The sequence below is a fragment of the Rhyacophila brunnea genome, unplaced genomic scaffold, assembly GCF_057557595.1.
Source record: "Rhyacophila brunnea isolate RB1 unplaced genomic scaffold, BYU_Rbru_1.0 scaffold_17, whole genome shotgun sequence".
NCBI lineage: Eukaryota > Metazoa > Arthropoda > Insecta > Trichoptera > Rhyacophilidae > Rhyacophila > Rhyacophila brunnea.
Window position 1 is genome coordinate 39,511,653 of NW_028232827.1, and position 23,481 is coordinate 39,535,133.

The 23,481-nt window shown below is 41.2% G+C and overlaps 4 protein-coding genes across 4 annotated transcripts; 1 reads left to right on the forward strand and 3 right to left on the reverse strand.

Moving 5' to 3' along the window:
* Positions 1-727: 727 nt before the first annotated feature.
* Positions 728-4,206, reverse strand: TM9SF3 (transmembrane 9 superfamily protein member 3). The gene has a single exon (XM_085944626.1). The coding sequence runs from the start codon at positions 4,093-4,095 to the stop codon at positions 2,362-2,364; it is 1,734 nt and encodes a 577-aa protein (XP_085800752.1). The 5' UTR covers positions 4,096-4,206; the 3' UTR covers positions 728-2,361.
* Positions 4,207-7,896: 3,690 nt separating this feature from the next.
* Positions 7,897-8,421, reverse strand: LOC147074066 (uncharacterized). Its single transcript, XM_085944227.1, has one exon. It carries the CDS (start codon positions 8,419-8,421, stop codon positions 7,897-7,899), a length of 525 nt encoding a protein of 174 aa, XP_085800353.1.
* A 3,790-nt stretch (positions 8,422-12,211) lies between these two features.
* Nle (notchless protein homolog 1) lies at positions 12,212-21,271 on the forward strand. Its single transcript, XM_085944961.1, has 9 exons — positions 12,212-12,437; positions 12,958-13,118; positions 14,701-14,837; positions 15,955-16,129; positions 16,708-17,027; positions 18,026-18,215; positions 19,417-19,580; positions 20,013-20,139; positions 21,117-21,271. Exons 1-9 carry the CDS (start codon positions 12,291-12,293, stop codon positions 21,127-21,129), a joined length of 1,434 nt encoding a protein of 477 aa, XP_085801087.1. The 5' UTR covers positions 12,212-12,290; the 3' UTR covers positions 21,130-21,271.
* Positions 21,219-23,278, reverse strand: Sas10 (UTP3 small subunit processome component Sas10). The gene is made up of 2 exons (XM_085944962.1): positions 23,149-23,278; positions 21,219-22,623 (listed from the first exon to the last, which is right to left on the reverse strand). The coding sequence occupies exons 1-2, from the start codon at positions 23,163-23,165 to the stop codon at positions 21,282-21,284; spliced, it is 1,359 nt and encodes a 452-aa protein (XP_085801088.1). The 5' UTR covers positions 23,166-23,278; the 3' UTR covers positions 21,219-21,281.
* Positions 23,279-23,481: the final 203 nt, after the last annotated feature.

The following is a 23,481-nucleotide window of genomic DNA, read 5'->3' on the forward strand; positions in this document are numbered from 1 at the left end:
AATATGTAAATATGTCACTATAATAATGTCGACATAAATTTTACTAATGGTTTTATAAATGCTTTTAAAAATTAATAAATATAAACAATCTTAACACCACTTCACATGCATGTACTGAAATATGACTATATTCTAAAACATTAGAGCGAGAGGTTTAAAAGAATACTATTTTATATAATAAAAATACTTTATGCAGTCATCAAATGTTTAAAATAAATATAAAGGATAATAAGGCTTCAAAATTATATAAATAGATTATCTACAACGTTTAATGAATGTCCAGGATCATGCTTTGAAAATGCAATAAAAGCTCCATTTTGACCTACGCTGAGCATGTCCGCCCTTAAGTTTAAGAATAATTGACAAGTTTCAACACAGCATACCGCCCTTTCTTCGTAACAGATACTTGTTACAAAAGCATGGATGCAAAGAAGTAAATTGTTTCTTTAATGGTGTTAACGGCGAGAGTAACATTCTTAGCAATTTTAAATAATCAATAGGTATGCGACAAAGAACTTCAGTTTGTCCATTCAGTCACGTTGTATGTATGAACATTTTTGGCAGTTGTCACCTGTTTATTAAATTATATGGAATAAGTAACATATTATATTGTTTTATTTTATTTATTTATTATTTTATACTAATGCGAGAGTCGGTGCCGTGATGCCACATCTATCTCCATAAAGATATTTCGTAAATCAAAATGGTGAAACTAATAAAAGCGATCAGTGGGGAATGACTTTTATTTACAAAGGCAGAAATTTTAACAATAATTCAAAGTAAAAACATTTATTTTTGAAATATATTTACATAGTCAATAAATCAATTAGTTGACAATCCTATAAGATAAGTATATTAATTTACTAAACATTCAAAATTATTAAATAAAATTATGCAGGTATCAGGGCCGATGCCACCCCGAACCAAAGTATTACACAGATTTTGTCTCATACTGAGAGGAATGAGGATGTACGATGGCACCGAATGTCTTCATTATTTCACCGGCAACGCGTTTCTCCTTACGCTGATTAATGCAACTAAGTATAAAGCCACCTCGATTCGGATAAGGAATACATAAGTATCTTGAGAACCGTACTTCAGAAATAGCCACGGTGCCGCTTATCACACATGTTGTAACGTGCCAATTGTCACTTATCGATTAACACCTTTTGGTTTTGGTGCTTAAATGTCTCTTCTGCTCTCGGTTTTTGTGCAAAAAAGACCGAGCGAAATATCACTTTTCTATTTTTGGACGAACAGTTTTCCATATTTTCTCTCGATTTAAAAACATAATTATCAATTTGTTTGTCGAGTTATTGATAGCAGATTAGATGGTTGCTCGAAAGCAGTAATGATGCTCATTCATTTGCCAATACAGTTGACTCTTGATTTACAGGGGTCGTATTAACCAGGCGACAGATTGACTGTCTTCGCTATTAGTGTTTTTACTCTTCGAATGATTAAAATTGCAGTATGTATCTATATGGCGGAAACAATGCTATTATAATTATATTAGTTGTAATCTATAAATTTTCAACACGCGCATGTGATTTTTTGAAAGTATTGCGATACGTAAGTTTGTAGTTTTAAATAATATATTATTCATTGACGCTTTGGACTAACCGGGGAATAGATCTACATCTACCCCAGTAGATCGAGAGTGAATTGTATATATTATAATGCAACTGATGTCATTATTTTTGAAGAATGTAATATAAATGCCACCATTTTCTTTATCACAACTAAGTACCTTGTGAAGTCGCTTATTACCCGAGGGATACGAGTGAAGATAAATACGCTAATAGCTTATCATTTGCAATATTTATAGAACAGCATAGGGGTTATAGCCGAGAATCTATTTCAACCTAGCAGAGCAGAAAGCGAAGCGTTTGGATTCGCTTTCGAGCCGGTCTCCAGACTGAAAACGGATCGCAAAAATCAAATAGTATCATCGAGCGGGCGTGGAATATTTCTATTCGAGATCGAATTCCCCCGTGTCCACTGTGGGCTGATTATATTTATTATACTACGTATGGTAACGGGTCAACCTAAAGAAATACATTTCGGGTCGATCTTCCCGCGGAGCAAAAATAAACATTCTACTCGAGGAATAATGATTATCGATCGAAAAATATGTTCTATTCTCTCTATCGTTCAACTAGTGACTCGATGGAATATAAATTAACAGTTATTAATTAAAATTTAATTCATTACTTCCGTCCGGACGGGAAATTACATAACCGTAAAATCGGCGCGATCGAGAATCACCGGACCTTAAAGATATTGACATTATAATATATACATAGATACAAGAGAAGAACGTGTCGATAAAAGAGCGAGGGCAACACCTACGGAGAGCGCTCAATCTATCTTGACGGTCGAGTAGATCTTCCTGACAAAGAGGCTAGTGCCGGCGTAGCCCACCGTGCCACACATGACACCCAAGCCCGCACTGAAGAGCGCCATGTAGCCGAAATAGAAAGCCGTCTGGAAGAGGCCATACATCTTGGTCTTGAAGAGGAAGTAGTAGAAGGAGTAGAGGTAGACGTACACGGCCGTGCTGCCCGCTGCCAGGAAGCTGGTCCACTGCCAGCGGTAGTCCTCCGCATTGAGCAGGAAGTAGGCGCACACGATGGTCACGCACACCGTCACGATCATCAGGATCGCGAACACCAGCAGCATGAAGCCGTACACGTAGTAGATCTTGTAGGCCCAGAAGGAGGTAAAGATGAAGTACATCTCGATAAAGATGGAGCCGAAGGGCAGCACACCGCCCAGCGCCACGATGACAGCTGGCTCCATGAACCACTTCTTCTCAGGAATGGGGCGTGGCACGGCGTTGACACGGCACGGGAAATCAGGCTGGCCGGCGAGGTTGCGCCCCAGCACAGCACCCACCAGTGTCAACGGCAGGATCACAAACACGCAGATGCAAGTCACCGCGACCATGGTGGCGGCAGGGATAGCCCGCGACGCGTGGTAGTACATGGCGATGAAGTTGATGAAGAAGGCCGTACCGCACACCAGCGCCGGCACCATGAACGCTGATAGCAGCATCTGACGGATCCAAACCTTGCCACCCGTCCGTGCGTACAGCGAGCCCCCAAAGTAGCCATTGACAGGCGACACGGCAGCGTAGATGAATATGGCCGTGGACAGTAGCGAGCCGCGCTCCGTGTACAACTCGCCGAATATGGTGAAGACGATGACGCCCACAGTGACAGCCGTCAGGTGGTAGCCCGAGCCCACGAGCGCCGTAAACAACGCCAGGTGTGGCACGGGGCGGAATACGTCGCCGTGCACTTGCTTCCAGCCGTACTCGTCGCCGAGGTCCCTCTCCAGGTCGTCCAGGTCCTCGTCCTTGGAGTACCTCGCGTAGTCCTTGCGCAGCGTCCTCATCAGAATCATGGACACGAGCCCCACCAGGAAAATTACCATCATGAAACTGTTGAAGATACTGAACCAGTGAATGCGGTGCTGGAAAAAGTTGGGGTCCAGGTACTTGTCGAAGCGGTCCTCGAAGCGCACGTCGCTCTTCTTCCAGTTGACCTCGTAGGTGAAGGCGATCTTGGCGTCGGGCGACAGCCGCGCTTTGTTCTCGGCCGTGAGGTTCACCTCGACGATGCGGTCGCCGTTGTAGCCGATGTCGAACTTCTTGTGCGACCACACGTAGTGGCCGTCGCCGTCCGCCTCCCCGACGATGCCCCACACGGGCAGCCCGTCCACGTACATCTGGTACCAGTAGTGGTTCTTGACGGCGTACGCGAACGCCTTGTACCTCTGCTCGTCGAGCTCCACGGCGCAGTAGTTCTGCGCGGCTGTGTCGTCCCGGAAAGTTATGTCGAGGCCGCTGAACTCCAGCTCGACGCCCTGCAGCGCCTCGGAGAGCGTCTCGTGGTAGTGGCCGATGGTCTCCTTGGCCCCCACGCAGAACGGCAGGGAGAAATAGGCGTAGGTCTCCTGCCGATTGTGGTACGGTCCGACCGTATTCATCCACAGGACGACCTGCTCCTCGCGCTTGTAAGTGTGCGTATGTTCATCACAATGCCCCGCCGCCAAAAGTATAGCGAACGCGACTATCCGAAGGGTATACATTTTCCAAATTTCTCATCAAACGCATTAAAAAGTATGTAAATTTCTAATAAAAACACACGAACACGTAGAACAGTCACCGTGTCCACCTCTTCGGAGTCGGAGTTGCCATCGATTTTTAAACGTCAATGTCGTCAATACAAAATAATAAAACGAAAAATCGTAAAAAGGGGAGAGATTAATCCAGTGTGAGATTTTACTTTTTTGACGTGTTACGACGTGTTAGATAATAATAATAATATTATTGATTATGTATTTAATTAATAAGTAATATTTATCAGGGAGTAATACTATGCGTTTTAGAATTCCAATTTGTAACTGCTGTTTCTAATTATCACCTCGAAGTTAAAATTTCAACGAGCCGCCACTTAGACTAAACTTGCATTATTTTATTAAAACCAAATTAAAACCCATTCCGTGCGTTGCCATTAGATGACCATTAAATACTATTAGTATGTTAATTAAATAGGTAGTAATTAACTGGTCCGCAGAGAATGGGTTTATAATTATTATACTGTCATTCCAAAAAACGATAGGTAACATGACATGGGTAGGTACTTATTATTCTATTATTAATAAAATTAATTATTGTCTGTTATCAAGCGTTTGTTTGCAGTAATATATTGAAAAACCGACGAACTTTAATAATTATAGGTAGGTACCTACTGGTCATCGATATTAATTTTCTAAAAATGAGCCTATCACGGTTTTGATACGATCCACCACCGACTATCTACCTAGGTACTCAAAAATGGCAACGAGGCAATTAGCTCAAAGTTGTGGACAAATATGACGTGCTTATCAAGAATAATAAAATGAAAGGAGTTTTACCTACCTACCAATAAAACTCTTATTATTCATGTTGACTTTGAAGTCCTTGGAGATAGGGTTTGCTCTTTCTTCTTCGCGTGAGGTTATATTCAACTAATTTATTTTCCTTTTTCCTGTCGTTGGTCATTCCTCTGTTTTTATTTACTGGTCATACCCGCGCGTCCATTTTTTATGTATGGAGTTTGGCATCCCTTTGTCTTCATTATGATATGACTCAAGGAACCAGGTAGAAGTTACCTGGACTTAAAAGTCAACATGAATAATAAGAGTTTTATTGGTAGGTAAAACTCTTTTCATTATTCGAATTTGACTTTGAAGTCCTTGAGATATCTGTTTGTTATCACCTGGTGTTGGGTATGCCAAATTCCTGTATGTGACAATGATTCATTGACGAGGTATAGACCACCGTGACTTTCCGTGTATACGATTGAATAGAGAAGTTAATGGGTTCTTTTCCCCTTCTGATGATGGTGTGTCCATCGTTCTCTGGTAGTTGTCGTGAAATGTCGACTCACTACGCCAGTTACCTCTCTTTAAGATATCATCTATTGGGTATATTTACAGTTAGGTTCTTGTACCCCTGCTTCCAACAGTACTGACCTTATCCAATTCCCTATAACTGTCCTGGTGGCTGGTTTTGGTGATCCTCTTGAAGATATAAATAATTCCGAAATATCCCCACCTTCCCCTCTCCTTGGGTTTGACATGCAGACGAGTTTCCGTAACCATAATACTGGGTCGATGTTTTGACACGTGGAAGCGCTTAGCTTCCATTCCGATTGACGATGCTTGGCGGTATCTGTATTTGAGCCAAACATTGGCCATACAATTATATTGAGTAGTGTGAGGTCATGAACCCTTCGTCCCGATGCGAGAAGCAGCCGAGTAGGTAGCTGTCCTGCGAGAGGTTTCGAATGGGTTGTACTCCACCGGTGTTGTTTTCCTAAAATGATCTACCACTCGTCCTGGATCCCAAACTTGTGGTTTGATGGGTTTCGTTTTATGTACCGAAATTGCCTGTAACATATTGTGTTGTACTACCACGTTGATGCTGGTATCTACAATGATAATCGGTTTGCAAAATGTGGCTATGGCTGACTTATGCACCAGGATGGTGTTGTACGACAAACCCTCCATGTTGTGCATGTAGCCTAGGTATCTGGCCAATTCCATTGGTTGAGGGCTATTATGATCCATTAGATTCATGTTACCCATGTCATTGTCTTACATTTGTTCCAAGCTGGTTTGTAAGTTTTTAGAGTCGAAGGCCGCCATCTGGAAGTAAGGAGTGCCCTTTCTTCCACCATTCAATTTGATGTTATTTCCACCCCACCCGAAATTATCCATAGTTAAAGGGACAGGTCCTGGGTCCTTGGAGGTGGACGGTTGGTCTCCATACCTACTAGTGTCGTATGTAGGTGAGGCCAATGCCTTATACAATATAAGGAGGTACTATCGCCCTTTTTCGTAAGTCCACTCCCCAAAAGCATTGTTTCCAGCTCGGTGCCACTAGTAAGTACTTCCCTTTTGCTAAGTTCAGGTGCGCTAGGACGCGTGAAAGCATGTTTGGTGGGGGAATATATCCACGCCAGTCTGAAGTCCTACACTCGGCTGAAGGCGTCGTGAAACAGCGCACCACTGTCTGTAACGTATACGTTGTAATGACATGTGCTGTTTCGCTTGCGAATAAATCGGAATAAAGCGGTCTTGTTCCCACGTACCTGATAGGTGGTGTTCATTCAGTTGGGCTCCCTAGCCTGTGTCAGCTGCGTCTGTCATCAGGAAGTGATTGATGTGTGTCAACTCTGAGGAGCCTATCACCTGGAGCCACCACATGATGTCCTGTTAGGCCTGTGGTGGGATTGTCGTCTATTGGCGAGAATGGGACCTCGACAATATTGATGACTGGAGCTTTGTAGCCGTCGGCAATGCAACCTTCCTCGTGGAGGTAGGATGCAAAGTTAAGTCGCCCCAAAAGGGATTGAACATGTGCCTGCCTGAGGGACCAACTGCCTTTTTGTACCTGCGTTGTGTCAAATCTGAAGATCCTATCGCCTAGGGCCACCACATGATGTACCGTTGGGCCTGTGGTGGGATTGTCATCAATTAGCGAGGATGGGACCTCGGCCATATTGATGACTGGAGCGTTGTAGCCGTCGGCAATACAACCTTCCTCGTAGAGGTAGGATGTGAAGTTGAGCCGCCCCAGAAGGGATTGGATATGTGCCTGTCTGAGGGACCAACTGCCTTTTTGTACCTGAATTAGCAGATGGTGGCGGAGTGCTACACACTTCTCGGGCGACAGAAACCTCCGCTTGTTGTGTGTGTCCTACGTGATGTCTAGGGACCCTCATTGTTGGCTTGGGTTCAGACAGGATCTTTTAATATTTGTAGGGGTTCATCGGTGTGAGGGCCAATGGAATTGTGACGAGGAGAGATGAGAAATCGTTGTCGTGTTTATGAAGGGTGTGAGTTTATTTAAATTGCATAGGTACAGGTGTACAATTGTAACAATAATGTGAATCACAGCACAGAGCGATGTGCTTCGGTCGAAAACTTACAATCGAATAATTCTCTTTTTATCAATCATGACGTACTGATTATTATTTTATCATCTTATAATTATGTAATAATTAGGCTATTAACTAAGTGAGAACAGATATACAAAGATTATTGTCGCGGTCATTGATTTACAAAGTTAGCTATGACTTGATACCTACATGGAAATGCCTATTAATTCGATTTGTAATAATATGTAATATCGCCATATAACTCGCCTAGCAGTAATTACAAAGTAATTACGTTCTATTGTAATATGATTACAGATTAATGATGGCTTAAATTAATTACAATTGTTAAGAGCTTAGTGAAAACAAAATAATAATAAAAATTAAAAATATTATTTAATTAAAACACTGTCTTGTATTATTAATATTTCGTAGCACTTTTGAATATGAAATTTTGGTGTGGTTTTCAGCAGTCTAGACGGTAGGGAAAGCGTACACGTCTGCCTGTACGTGTGACGTAATCGTGCTGGCTGTTGTTTTCTGGTGTTGGACCGTTCAGTGCCGGTTTCTCATTTGATGAGTTGTCATCCTCCTCTGCCATTATGCATGCAGGTTTGAGGCGGTCTACGGTGACTGTCGTGTCCTTGCCTCGAACTTGAATAAGGTAGGTCCGGGTATTCCGGCTGATAACTTTGTGTGGGCCAGTATATGGCGACTGCAAAGGTCCTTTGACCGTGTCATCTCGGAGTAGCACATGCGAGGTCTTATCCAAATCCTTGAACATGAATGAGTGCTTCCCGCCGTGGTGCGTTGTTTTGGCGGATTGCAACTCATAAAAATGTTGTCGGAGATATTTGACGAAATTGGCTGGTTTGCAGTCGTTGGGTTGCTTTGACCCTAAGAATTCGCCCGGTAACCGTATAGGTTTGCCATAGACCAGCGCGGCTGAGGTAGTTTTGAGATCTTCTCGCCAAGCTGCCCTGATTTCCATCAAGACTGTAAGTAGTGTCTCTGTCCAACGCGTGTTTTGATGGCATTTGATGGCTGCTTTCATTTGACGATGTAATCTCTCAACCATGCCATTTGCTGCGGGATGGTAAGCGGTGGTGCAGGGCTCAAAACGGACCGGAGCGCACCGGAGCGCCGTTCCTGTTCGTGAAATCGGTAAAATTATCGCTCCATCTCGTGGAAAAAATAATTTGACTGAATGAGCTAGATAGGCCATATAATAGAAAATTTAATACACTTATTTTTTTATAAAAAACACATATAATTTGATAACTATGTGAATATCTTCAGAAAACTGTCGACCGCTTCGGTTCGTAAATTTTTCCATTTCGAGCGCTGTGGTGGTGTGAATGTGAGTTGAACCTGCCAGATGATTTAGTTGTCTGAACAGCTGTCCCTCAAACTGTCTTCCTTGGTTCATGGTGATTCGGACTGGAGTTCCAAACCGCGTGATCCATCCGGAGTAAAATGCTCGTGCCACAGTTTCTGCTTCTTGGTATTTCAACGGGAAGGCTTCTGGCCATCTAATAAAGTGGTCTACACATGTTAAACAGTATCGATATCCCTCCGACGGTGGTAGGATGACAATGTCGATGTGGACGTGCTCAAATCGAGTTGACGGTGGCAAAAACGCGCCTAATGGTGCTGAGACATGGCGTGTACTTTATTTTTCTGACATTGAATGCAACTGCGAGCCCATCGCTTGCAGTCCTTTTCGATAGAAGGCCACACGAAACGCTGTGTTGCGAGTTTTGTGGTCGCGGTAATGCCAGGATGTGAAAGTCTGTGTATTGCGTTGAATGCAGCTTCACGGAACGGCTTGGTGATGAAGGGTCTTGCGTATGCAGTAGACACGTCACAAAAGATAGGTAGCTACGTTAACTTCCGGAATCTGCACCTGTTTCAGTTGTAAGGAGGATCCGTCGCGTAGGAATATCTTCAGCTCTTCATCTTTTTGTTGATCAGCCGCCAGGCTTGCGTAATCGAGTGGATTTTCGGCAATCGCTTCCACTCTAGAAAGAGCGTCAGCAACATTGTTGTTCTTGCCAGAGATGTGACGGATGTTGGTGGGAAATTGTCCGATGAACTCTAAATGCCGAAACTGTCGTGGAGAACACTTCTCGGCTTTCTGCCTGAAAGCAAAAGTGATGGGCTTGTGGTCCGTGTATATGACGAATGATCGGGCTTCTACCATGTGTCGGAAATACTTGACTGCCATGTAGATCGCTAGAAGTTCACGGTCGTAAGCTCCATACTTCTGCTCGGCTGGGCTGAGTTTCTTGGAGAAAAACGCAAGTGGTTCCCATTGATCGTCGACCAATTGGTGGAGTGCTGCGCCAACAGCGGTGTCTGAGGCGCCACTGTTGATAGCTAGCGGTGCATCATTTTTCGGATGAGCTAGCAGTGTTGCGTCAGCCAAACTTTTCTTGCATGCTTCAAATACTCTGATAGTCTCGGGAGTCCATGGAATAGGCTGCTTGCTTTTCATGTTGCCCTGGATAAGTGTGTGCAGAGGTGCTTGAGTACCTGCATCATTGGATATGAACCTTCTATAGAAGTTCAAAATACCCAAAAACCGGCGTAGGCCCTTGATATTCTCTGGGCGGGTGTACTCCCGAATGGATTCTACCTTGCCGGGTAGTGGATAGATGCCATCTGAAGATACGAGGTATTCGAGGAACTTGACCGTTGAGTTGCCGAAGTCGCATTTCCTCGAGTTTACCACGACTCCGTACTCCTGCAAACGTGTAAAGAGCGTTTGCAGGTGTTGGAGGTGTTCCTCTTCTGAGCTTGAAGCGATCAAGATGTCATCGATGTAGGCATAGCAGAAGTCCATGCCTTGTGGTACTTCGTCGATGAATCTTTGGAAGGTTTGCGCCGCGTTACGGAGACCAAACGACATACATGGAAACTCGAAGAGGCCAAAAGGTGTCGTAATGGCAGTCTTCGGTATGTCTTCTTCGGCGACTGGGTTTGATTGTATGCTCGGACCAGGTCGATGGTGGAGAATATCTTCCTCCCGCGGAGAGCATGGGCAAAATCTTGGATGTGACGGACCGGATACCGATCTGGTATGGATCTGGCGTCACCGCATGGACACCATTGTTCGTTCGATTTGGCGACCAGGTGTAACGGCGATGCCCAACTGCTACCTGATGGTCGAGCGATCCCAAGTCTCATCATATCTTGAAACTCCCTCTTCGCAATCTGTAGTTTGTCCGGAGCGAGTCGCCTTGGGCGCGCAGCCACTGGTGGTCCCGGTGTTGTATTGATATGATGTTTCGTTGTGTGATGCGGCGTTTTGTTTGTGCCATCGGGACGCGTGATATCTGGAAACTGTTGCAACAGGTCATGATACGCAGACCTGCCTGAAACGGTTTTGATCGACAGGACCTCTCCCGTACTGCGGTTTCCGGAAGTGGTGAGATGAGTGGTTTGGTCTAACAGACGTCTATTCTTGGCGTCGACTAACAATCCAAAATGGATTAAAAAATCAATTTCAATTATGGGCTTATTAACATCGGCAATGACGAACCTCCATGTGAAGTCTCGTCGTAGGCCCAAGTTTCGCTTAGAGTACGGATCCCTGGTGGAGCCCGTACCTCCGATGGAGAACTCCCTTCCCACAGGACGTCGCCCCTTGGGAGTACTCCGGCCATAATGTGAGTTCGAGGGCTTTCCGGGACTCTCAGCTCGGAGAAATCCTTGATAGTGCCTTCCGAGTGAAGGTATCCTTCCGGTAAGGATCTGAGTCATGTTCTCGCAAATTTTATTTATGCGTTGTCCCCAAAACCCTCTTCGATTTTTTGGTACAGGCTCATCGCTGTTATGATGTTTTGAGGATTGGTTGCCCAATCCACTAACTCTTGCATACCTTTTCAGAAGCTGTCCCGTTGGGAAAACATCGCATTCTGGAGGGCCGCGATGGTCCTCTTCGTCAGATGGTTAGTTGATGACGAGTGGTCGCACCGACGCAACTTGTCATTTAGACCTAACTCTACGACCGTAGGGGCCGCCAAGAATTGTTTTTTGGGCGTTGTGCCACTCTTTGCCGGTCCCCCTGCTGAAATAAGGTACGTAACGAGGATACCTCAAACATCAGCATCTTAATCGACGCTCGTACGTTGAACTTTTCCTCCTGTAGCAGTTCTGCCTCGCCGTCTGGTGTCAATTGCTTATGCCATATTCTCCTCACGGTCATTCAGATGTTGCGCCATAATCACTGATCACTTAGCCTTCACTTAACGTTCGTCCAAGATATTTTTTTTGATAGTTAGAATGAACTGTCAGACGTAACATGTAAACAATAAGAAAGTCAAATCCTTAATGAAGACAAAGGGATGCCAAACTCCATACAAAAAAAATGGACGCGCGGGTATGACCAGTAAATAAAAACGGAGGAATGACCAACGACAGGAAAAAGGAAAATAAATTAGTAGAATATAACCTCACGCGAAGAAGAAAGAGCAAACCCTATCTCTAAGGACTTCAAAGTCAAATTCGAATAATACTTTAATTTAATATTCTTGACTGAAATAGGTAAATGATTTTAAAATGTAAACAAAGTTAAAGACTATCGTACAAACCGTACCGTCTTTGTAAGTACCTACTGAATGATGGACTCATTTCTTTACCTATAAAATTTAGGTACACAATAATTATTATGTATACCTATTATTGAAGGAAAATATTTATGAATTGAGGAATCATCAATTATAGAGCAACACTTGTAGCCATAAAACAAATAAAAGTAAATTGAGCAAAACACGAACACGTGAAAGCGAAGGCATCTGTCAAATTGTCAACACAAAAGTCAGATTCGTTAACCGTTGTTAAAATATCTCACTGAGAATGGATGATTCATTGATCAGTAGTCCTCTCACTGTACAGGCTCGATTCCAATCGGATACTGGTGAAGACATCGGAAATCCTTTAGACTTGCCAGTCAGTATAAACAGAGATCAGTTGCAATTAATCTGCAACACACTCTTGGAACAGGTTAGTTGTAAATTACAACACACAGTAAAACTAGCACGCGATGCATATTGATATTTAATATTGTGGTCTTTAGAGACCTAAAACCATTTCAGTGGGTTGTGTTAGGTTTCAAAAGACCACAACCACAAAAACGATATGGAATGACTACTCCGGATACAGGGTGTGAATATGATATTCCCCCTCAAAAGTATTAAGTAGAGATGATGAAAAGCTGGGGAGAAGTAACAGTTATAATAGTTCACTTGAAACCGTACAAACTTTTCCTGGTCTAACTCATTAGAGTGATGAATGTTCTAACTTCTAACTAACTGACTTAAGAGTTCTATGATTCTACTGCACAAAGCCTCCGCGTTTTAAAATCAGATATTTGATTAAAATTACTGTTTTCTTATCATTTCTTTCATTTTTGTTTGCAAAACATTAAATGTGTGAGGAGTCGGTCCAATCGCCGCAAAACCAGGTGTGTGTGTGCGTCCAATTAGGAGTTATGTGTTATTCATTCCAATTTATATCATTACAGGAAGAGAATAATCCATTCTTGTTTTTTGTAAACGAAAATGAGATTGTCTCGACATTGGAAAGTTGTCTCGATGTAAACAAGTTAAATTATGAGGAGGTGGTGACGATAGTTTACCAGCAGCAAGCAGTTTTTCGCGTTCGACCCGTCACAAGATGTACAAGGTGAGATTAGAACTAGTTGCAAGCATTCTTTCTTCTCTTCTTTCTCTTCAGCCGGGGTCGATTCACTGCTAGATGAAGGCCTCTCCTAGTTCTCTCCACTCTTCTCGGTCCTTAGTTCTTTGCTGCCACGTACGTCCACCTAACTTTATGAGCTCGTCTATCCAGCGAATTTTAGGGCGTCCCTGTGAGCGTTTAGTGCCCCTTGGGTACCACTGTATGATGGCATTTGTCCAGCCGAGCCGATAGAAAGTTGAATGTGACTCCTTGTCTCCCTTTGCTGCTTCATTAGATTTAATGTATTTGATGAAAGCTTTTTTGGGGGTGCAGACTCTGACAGGGCTTTTGTTGCTTTTGTGGCCTCTATTATAATGCTGGTGATACTTTCTGCATTCGATGGGGAGATCATTTTCAGCCTGGAAAGACACAGGTCTATCTTCCAGATCATTCTGAAATTCAACCTTTGTCTTTCAAGTGTATTATAATAGCTCTAGGCATCTTTAACAACTTGGATCTTTCGAGAGCGATATAGAATCGCACCTTACACCTCACCATACGGTAGTCGCTGCCGGTATTGAATCGATTAAGTACCAAACAGTCTTGAAAAATGTCCTTCCTGTCGGTGAAGATGTAGTCGATCTAACTGGTCCCTCCTGCTTCTCCATGTCCATTTACGGGATGACCTTATCCTGAAGAATGAGTTCATGATGTGGAAATTGCCACTTTCAGCAAATTCCACAAGCATGTCTCCTCTGCCGTATCGTTGACCATAGCCAAATTGTCCGGCCACTACATCGTCTCGGTGGTAAAATCCAACGCACGCGTTAAAAGTCTCCCATTATGATGTTAAAGTGGCATTTACATTTATTTTTAAGCATTTTTATTTCCTCACATCAATCTTCCACTCGGAGAATATTTCAACTCTCCAATGCAGCAGTATCAAGAGTTGAATATATCTCTCGCCTGTTGCTTCGACAGCCCTCACCGTGAATCTCTATGGAAAATTCTGCTAGGCTATGGTGTCCCTTGGAAATTGGTCGCCGTGATAAGTAGTCTCTACACAAATACCGAGTGTCTCGTGGGAGCAGCTGGAACATCCTCTGACCTCTTTGAAAGTACGTCAGGAGTCAAGCAAGGCTGTGTACTTGCGCCCTTTCTTTTTATCGTCATGATGGATTTCATAATGCGTACGACAGTTTGCCCCGACTGGGATACGCATACACCATGATGATGCAACCGAACTATGTGATTGTAATCCGATATGTTACCGCTTTGGCCATTATGGATAAAAAGCATGAAAAGTATTGTTTAAACGAAAAAAATATTTTTTAATTTGTTCTTGATATGGTTTAGCTTTCAAGAGTGAATATGGGCCCTGCCAAATGCATTTTATTATGCATGTTATAAGTCTTTCAGTAAACCAACAGACTCAATTAAATCCAGCCAGTCAGTGTCTTGACATGATATTGAAAGAAAAACTCTGTGCATGCCATGTAAATGGTTATCGTACTGAATTAAATTCTGGGTAGCTTGTTTATATGACATAGAAGGATATTATGTTTCAAGATGAGCGATAACTTTCCAGTTCTTTGCCGGGTCACGCTGAAGCAGTCATCTCAGCCAATTTCAGTCCGTGCGGGAAACATTTAGCCAGCGGCTCCGGGGACACCACTGTTCGATTTTGGGATTTAAATACTCAAACACCGCTCTTCACATGTCAAGGTATACTTTTTGTTTTTAGTCTTGCTTGTTTTCTATTTGCAGCGGTAGCGAAGGGTGGAGATAGGCTCTTGAGATCCGATATAAATAGTGCATACTAAACTTTGTCAGTCAAACGTATTTGTTTTCATTGAACTGAGATTACAATATGTAGATAGTGTTCGTTAGTTTTTAAAATTAAATTAAACCCTGCCTAATCCAAACCATAGTAGATATTAGTAAAAAAAATATTCATTTATCTATAAAATATCTAAAATTATACATACCATTAAACCATACATAATAGATAGATAAAGATTTTTTTTATTGATTATGGTTTTGTTAGGCAGGGCTTAATGAATTTAAAAAACACTAACCGACACCATCTGTAATATTTATTTTAAATTCAACGAAAATTAATAAGTATGACTGAAAAAGTGTAGATTATTATATTTGGTCGGATACTTAAACTATTATGGTTCGGTTTAGGCATGGTTTAGTTGAATTTTATAAACTAACCAGCATCATCTGCAAATTGTGTTCTTAATTGCATTATTTATGTCGAATCTTAACAGCCTACCTCCACCCCTCCCCACTGATATGCAGTGGGGATGACTATAAATTGTCCAATGTATTATTGAGAAAGAGAAACAAGTCCATACAGTAGGCAAATGTGAAGGTTGAAGAATCTAAATATTTATAAGTTTTATAAGAGAGGAGCATAACCTTGATGTTACAGTCAGCTGTTTCAAACACAATTCTGTCATCTCAATACGATTGGCAGTTTAAAGTAAATATTTTGCATTTGTATAAACTAGACATATCTTAATTCAGTAAATGATCACAAAATCTACAATGGTGGAACTATTTAACCTTGAACATGCAGAGGTCTGATTTCTTCTAAGCAGGGTTAATGTGATTATTGTTACGGTTGCTATCGTGGACTGTACTTACATCAACAATATTGCATCACTTTCTCTCGCTTGGTACTCTTCTGACAGTCTGACTCTATCAAAGCCATCGAACCTCATATTAATGTGGTATGTTTATATAGAATCAATTCAATAGAATATTTTTCATTTTCCCTTGTTGCATTGACTTTTTGTTGTGGATATTGCTGTAACATTTGACACGGTCACAGGTCACAAAAACTGGGTTCTGTGCATAAGCTGGTCGCCGGACGGCACGCGACTGGCCTCGGCTTGCAAACAGGGACACATCATCATCTGGGATCCGCAGACAGGGAATCAGGTCGGGCGGAATTTGATCGGACATAAACAGTGGATAACTTCACTCAGCTGGGAACCTTATCACAAGTATGAATATTTCATTCAAATTTATTTACATGAAACGAACATTAAAAATTATAAATTCAAGATGAATTCAACAAGAAATGAAAAAAAACCGAGAGATACGAATCTGGGAGTATTGAGCTAAGTAGATTCTCTTTTAAGAATTTATGAAACAACGTCCACCTTAACCGGCCTCGTGCAAGAGGTATATAATATTAATATCCAAAGCGATTTGGTTGAACACAGTTACTGCCTCCCAATTGGCAAGTTAGGAGAACACAGTTGTAGTTGAACTGTTAATCCTTCAGTGTGACAATTTTATCAAAATAGTTTTTTATAATATTATTGTTATTCCGTCATAGTTCAGTAAAACCCTCAATGTTCTATATGCTACGAAAATTCTATCTTCACTTTTGAGCGTATAGAGCAGATGTTTTAAGAGCTCAATGATGTTATAATATGTTAAATCAAGGTTGATTAGACAATATATTGCAGATCAACGGTTGGGAAATATTTACAAAGCATCTTAACAGACTCAACCTGTCCGGTTCATATCCTCGATCCATATTGAAAAAAGGAATGACATAAATGTTTCTTCTTAGGAATCCAGATTGCAGAAGGATAGCCAGTTCATCGAAAGATGGGGACGTTCGCATCTGGGACACTGTGCTCTGTCAGACCGTGTTAACCCTGGCCGGCCACACCAAAGCCGTGACGGCCGTCAAGTGGGGCGGCCGCGATCTCATCTACTCCTCCTCACAAGACAGGACCATAAGAGTATGGAGGGCCGACGACGGGGTCCTTTGCAGAATTCTGGAAGGACACGCTCACTGGGTCAACACTTTAGCCCTGAGCACAGACTTTGCACTGAGGACGGGACCGTTCCACCCCGTCACCGATACCCTCAAGCCATTAGCTGACAGTAAGTTAATTAAACACTTTAATGACGTAACTGTCAATAAAATTCATGATGGGAAGACAATATATTAATCAAAATAATGCTAAACTACACAATACTAACTTCATGCTGGTCGCCTCGGTAAAGTGTGATTTTTGAAATTCACTTTTGTGATAAAACAACTTGAAACTGAAATTATAATTTTTTTTATACAAATGAAGTTGCACATGAACACACAATCAGTAAAATTTGAAAATAAATAAAGAGAAAGTCTAATCGTGCATTGTTCTACCAATACAATGTCTATCAACATTCATCAGCCTCCATCTTCCAATCTTTACGGTCAACCATTTGCAGTCGGGTCCAATTTTTATTAAAAAGACTTGTGACTGGACTACATCCAGGTTCAGCTAAATATAATCACAAAAATTCACAGGATAATAATATGTGGGCGTCTGCTTTTGCAATCAGAACTTTTGGTATCTAGGTACTTGTTTTTGATTTTCATTTGTAATTATGGATTTCAATATCGCTATCCCAATATTTTCGAATACCGAAATAGCGGTATTAAAAATCAGACAATACCGATATATTCAGTATTGGAAGTTGAAACAAAATGTATTAATTGACATAAAAGGTTTTGTAAATGTAGACTTCAAATAATAGCCTAGTATGGTCGCGCGGCTTGAGCGTTGGACTATCACGCCGTGGGTCTCAGGTTCGAATCCTGGGTCTGGCAAGTACACATATTGTTTTTCAATTTGTGTGTGAGTCAGGGTATGGACCTAATAGGTTGAGCAAGTGGCTGACATCCATTTCTCGTAAAAAACAAAATCTGTTAATACAAACCTACTCTGTGGAGGCCCATATGATCCTATTAGGATCGGACATGGTCGAAAAAAAAAAAAAAAAAAAATGGAGTATGGAGTCTTCATCACTCCGCTCAGCATAAGACACCTTCTTGAAAATTTGAATCGGCTGCTGTCAGATTGATGTGTTTATTTACTTGATTCATTTTACAGAATGCAGTCTGCAAGCGCTGGCTCAAGAAAGATACGATGCGGCGTCACTGAAAAGTGCCGAACGACTGGTCTCGGGATCCGATGACTTCACTCTGTTTCTTTGGCTACCGGAGACCGATAAAAAGCCACTCGCCAGAATGACCGGACATCAGCAGCTTATTAACGACGTTAAATTCTCTCCTGACACCAGGTGAATTTAGTTTTTCTTGAAATTTGTTATTAAACTAAATTTACAGTCTCCGCGAAGAGTGGTATATTTTCCCTAATCGTGTTTGTTACTTTATTGATGTACACATTATCATATAGGCAACACTTGTAGCTAATTTTGTATGGGTTTTATGCATTTACAGTTTTTGACATCTATGCATGATTCTGTTTCGTGTAAGATAATCGAGGCCAAATAGCAATATTAAATTGTAATGGATTTAAGTTTTGTACTATTCCAATGTTGTTCCAATTTTGTACTAAGTACTCAAATGGGTTATTACAAAACTTAAATTCAAATTCCATCAAGTACCTTCAGTCGATAGTATTAATATTTTATTTATTAATTGGATTGATATTTATGTGGTATGTACAACTCGATCATAATGATAATGGTTTTCACACAAAGTTGTTGTGCTAACTCTACAATAATTTTATTGAGTTACATACCTATATCCAATGACATTAATATGGACGAAGCATCTAGAAAATAAAATGACACTCACTTTGTGTCGGGTCTGCCGGATGGCGAAATTCATATTTTAATATCGGTATCCTACGCTCAAATGAACATTCTGCTTGCAAGCGGTCTGGCGACACCGCTGGGTCTGCCCATCCAAAATTTCTGACTGTCAGGTTTCGACTCCACCGTTATTATTGTGTTACAAAATGCCAATGTGCCTAGTTAAAAATTGTAAAAAAATCTACTAAACACTCCAAGAAAGATGAGATATCACTTTGCATGTGTTAGTATTATTTATTATTTATAAAATGCCATTTTAAGGTATTGATGAATGTTTATTCAATGCAATTGAATGACAGGAACCATTGGACAGTCAGTCGCCTGTGATTCGCTGGGCTCACTTGCGTCTAATCTCCGAGAAGTCGTAAGTAACCGAGAATCTGACGCAATGAGTCATGACACTAATATGCCATTACAATAAAGGTTATATTACTATAAATTCTCGAAGCTTGTATCGCATAATGGAAACGGATACGTCATATGGTCACGTGACATCTACCTATACATCTGTGAATGACTTTCATGCACAATTTCTCGTGCGCGCCGGGTATGAAGTGAGTTGTCCATTTAATATGTCATTGCCTATATCTTACAGGTTTTCACGCTGACAAGAGTGGTCAATGTATGATTTTAGTGTATTGTAATATCTTGTGATATTTTTTAGAATAATTGCATCAGCGTCATTCGACAAATCCATCAAGTTGTGGGAGTCTTCATCGGGAAAGTATTTGACGTCACTGCGAGGGCACGTGCAAGCCGTCTACATGGTGGCGTGGTCAGCCGACTCTCGCCTTCTCATGAGCGGCAGCGCAGACTCTACCCTCAAAGGTACCCGCCCAGTCCCCATAGTCGTTTAGATCAGTGTTTCTACTCGTACCCCCGAAAGATTTGATGGGGTACGCGGTTCTTGTTGCAAAAATTTGATTTACGTAGTGTCGCCAACCAAATTGTAATTTTGGTCATTATATTATTTATAGTCAGTGTATTGTATAATACATAGTATGCCAAAATACTATAATTTTGTCGGAAATTTCTATAACTTTGTAAATCGCAAAAATAATTTGAAAAAAAAATGTCTTGAATCTGAATCAGTAAGGACACTAAAAAGGTCTGAATCTGAATAACGACCTCTCTGGAAATGTCATCATTTTGTAATCAGTGCCTCTATTAGTATGTAACTCAATCATTCTTATTCTTACTGAAGGAATTCACCTTTCGGTCACCTTGGAAAAGTTCAACAAATTTTGTTTCTACTTTCAGTGTGGAGTATGAAGACGAAGAAGTTGGAGATGGACCTGCCGGGGCACGCGGATGCCGTTTTCGCCGTGGACTGGTCACCCGACGGATCTTGCGTCGTGTCCGGAGGGAAAGACAAAGTCTTAAAATTGTAACCAGATTATATACTCTGTTGGTTTATCTTAGCAATTCCCAGCTGGCTGGACACAGCCGCCTTGCGGCGCCCACATCATTTTCCTTTTCCTGTTCGTCAGTCATTACCAAATAGACCATAGGTTGATTTTTGATTATTACTGGCTCTACAATCCTGTGTTGATCTGGGCCGCACCACGAAGAGGTTTCTTAACAGATTTTTGTTTTACGAGAAATGAATGTTAGTCACTTGCTCAACCCATTAGGTCCACTCTGGGTGTACAACACCATGTGAATTTTTGCCAGACTCGGGATTCGAACCCGGGACCCGCGACATTATAATTCCGATTCGTAGCCGCTCGGCCACCGTGGGCGTTGATCTCGGCGGGTGGGGTTGATTTTTTAGTGACCATCATTCTCATCGCACTTCATATAACAAATAAATTATTTCGGTCCAATATCCATAGGATTGGCTCCAATTTTAGAAATAAACATTGAAAATGACAATTTTAGTTGAAATCGCATTGTATTTGGTTCAAAACCACATTTCCATGACAGAGATAAATGCATTCTTGAACGAAATTGATATAGGAACGAAGTGTAAAGTTCATTCCTTGTTTGAAATGAGAAAATGTTGTTGACGAATCCTACAATTCCGTCCGTATAATGTGTCATTTGTCAAATTTTACGATGATAATGAGTTCTTATTGTTCCACATCTGGTCCAAATATTTCTATTTCCGATTGTTTATTTGCCCAACAATTTACAATGTAGGTACATACATATAATATTTTATCCCAGAATATAATTTTTTCGAATAATAAAATTATAAACTGTAGTTACATAATATAGCGCAAATAAATAGATTACCAAGTGGCCCCTTACTCCACATGTGAATCTACTAGAGGCGGCTTTAGAAAAGTACGCTCTGCCACTTTAGTTAAAAATACTGAATTACTAAGTATGGCTCATATGTATATTTTGTTTTATTTTCAGGTGGCAAAATTGAACCAGAGAAGTGAATCGTCTCCGGATTAACTCATTCAGATGTCAGTGAAATAAATATACAGAATATTTGTAAAAATGTAACATAATATGTCAATAACAAAAAGTGATTTATTAAACTTTTTAAAATACATTCTTTTTGTTTTAATTGTGGAGTTATCTAATTTTAATACTTTTCTTCACATTGGACTTGATGCCCGACAGTTCTCCAGCGTAGCGCGTGACTTCAGTGCGCACTTCTCTGACGGCTCCCTTTCTCCTGATCTGGGCCTTTCTGTACTTGTTGCGGTGTTTCACTCTCGGATTTCTCTGTTCTTTTTTACGGTGAGGCGTGAGTCCTTTGTTCTTAGCCATCTGATATGTGATGGCACGCTTTTCTAAATCACCTTGATCGTCTGCATTTTCATTCACCGCATCGTTGTCGACGGTCATTTCATCATTCGGTTTTTCTTCTTCTTCGAGAACATCTTCATCGGACTGTGAGTCATCAGAGTTTTCTACATCGACCCCGTCAGATATTTTTAAAGTGTCACGATTGAGATCTTCGAGAAGTTTGAGTTTCTTAGAACTCGATGAAGAAGATGGACCGCTTGTCCGCTTCCTTGTTTTCCCTTCGTCGAGTTTATCACACGACACGGCGGAGAAGCCGACGTTCTGTTTCACAGCGTCGAGTATTTTTTCAACCTGAGGTTTGATGTCTCTTTCGTAAATGGGCTCGATCTGGTTTAACATCTGTCTGTATTGATAGAGACGTTTTATGACAGGATGATTCTGGATACTGATTCTTTTCGATTTTAACAAAATGTAGAAACTGATGTTGGTGCAGTAATGCAAAATGATATCATACGCGGTTCGGATGAAATGCACGGGAGCACATTCGGGCAGCAGTCCCGATTTGACGAGTTCCAAAACGGGCCTCAGACTGTCTCTGGCCAGAGAAAGTTTAATTTTGTAGTCGTCGACCAAGCCCAAAAATTCTGGCGATTCCTTTTGGAGAAGCTGGAGCTTCTGCCTCTTGGACAATTGAGAGAGGTCACTTTTGATGAAGACTTCTGGATCATTTTCGATCGTTTCATCGCTGATTTTTTTATCGGTGAAAAATTCCAAAGAGAAATCTTCGTCACCCAGCTGTTCGGCGAGGCGGTTTTGTAAAATTCTAGCTTCCTTCTCTTCGAGAGTGGCGGCCTGCTCCTCTTTTCCGAACCCTCCGTAGTCTTCGTCCACGTAATCGGTGGAGTAGAAGGACTTCTTCTTTTGGCCCCAAGCTTTGGGATCGGGCAGGTCATCTCCGGAAGCCTCTTGCCCTTCGATGTCACTGTCAGCCCGCTCCGCCTCTTCTCCTTCGGAATCCGAGAAGCCGTAGACTTCTTCTTCGCTTCCGGACTCGTCGTTCTTGAAGTTTCGGGCCTTCGTCAGCAATCTTTTTTCTCCAGATGAATATCCGTCTTCCGAATCGGAGGCGACATACTCTCCATCCAAGTCATACTTCCGATTGAGACTGAAAAATTTATATTTATCATTATCTACTTTATTAAAAAAACAGAATTGCAGAAAAGGGAGAAAAAACTGTGAGCGCATACTTGTTTGTATAAGCAATTTTAAAAGAACTATTAAGAAATGACTACACTACCGCCAAAAACAATAATGCACTGTAATAATAATAATATCATATAATCGTTTGTCGTTTTACTTGTTGATTCTCAGTCTTGAAAACCCTATTATTTTAAGTGACTATTCATAATTTTAATGTTTTATATAGGTTATGCGTTGCGTATACTGCCTTGAATAAAATAACCTAGAATGTATACTATACTTATGAATTTTATGATAACACGGTACGTTTCATGTTTTGTTAAATGTATCTCAAATTAGATTAGAGTAGGTATAATAGGAATCGGCTAAAGTTAGGAGTATGACAGAACCAGATAATAGCGAAATTATTTATAACTGGTGGCCATGACATGAAATAAAAATTTAATAAGATTATTTTAAACTATCATTTTACTAATACGACAAGCTTTACCGTAATTCTTCTGCCATTTTTAGATTTTATAAAAATACAAATAATACGAAGTCCATGTGACTATTAACAATTGTGTATCTGACAGCTAAGAGCTAAGCAGCTTTACTTTTTGACAGCAAGGCTGCCAGTCAGTGTTGCCATATTTTCAAAGTCGAATTATAGTACAGAGCCTCCAAAATTATAGTATTTGGGGAAAAAAAATATAGTACGCGTTGTCATGTGTTCAAAATGTATAGGTTTTTTGTTTCTCAGAAAAAAATAAGCTTACCGAAGAATTCAAGAAATTTCATTGTACTCAAAGTCAAGGGATTTTTTTACGTTTTTCGAGCATTT

Bases quoted from the DNA above. Each gene is read 5' to 3' on its own strand.
- TM9SF3 (XM_085944626.1), bottom strand. From the start codon at position 4,095: ATGTATACCCTTCGGATAGTCGCGTTCGCTATACTTTTGGCGGCGGGG.
- LOC147074066 (XM_085944227.1), bottom strand. From the start codon at position 8,421: ATGGAAATCAGGGCAGCTTGGCGAGAAGATCTCAAAACTACCTCAGCC.
- Nle (XM_085944961.1), top strand. From the start codon at position 12,291: ATGGATGATTCATTGATCAGTAGTCCTCTCACTGTACAGGCTCGATTC. The intron at 16,130-16,707 runs GTATGAATATTT...GTTTCTTCTTAG, and splicing joins AGCTGGGAACCTTATCACAA to GAATCCAGATTGCAGAAGGA. The intron at 18,216-19,416 runs GTGAATTTAGTT...GATATTTTTTAG, and splicing joins AAATTCTCTCCTGACACCAG to AATAATTGCATCAGCGTCAT.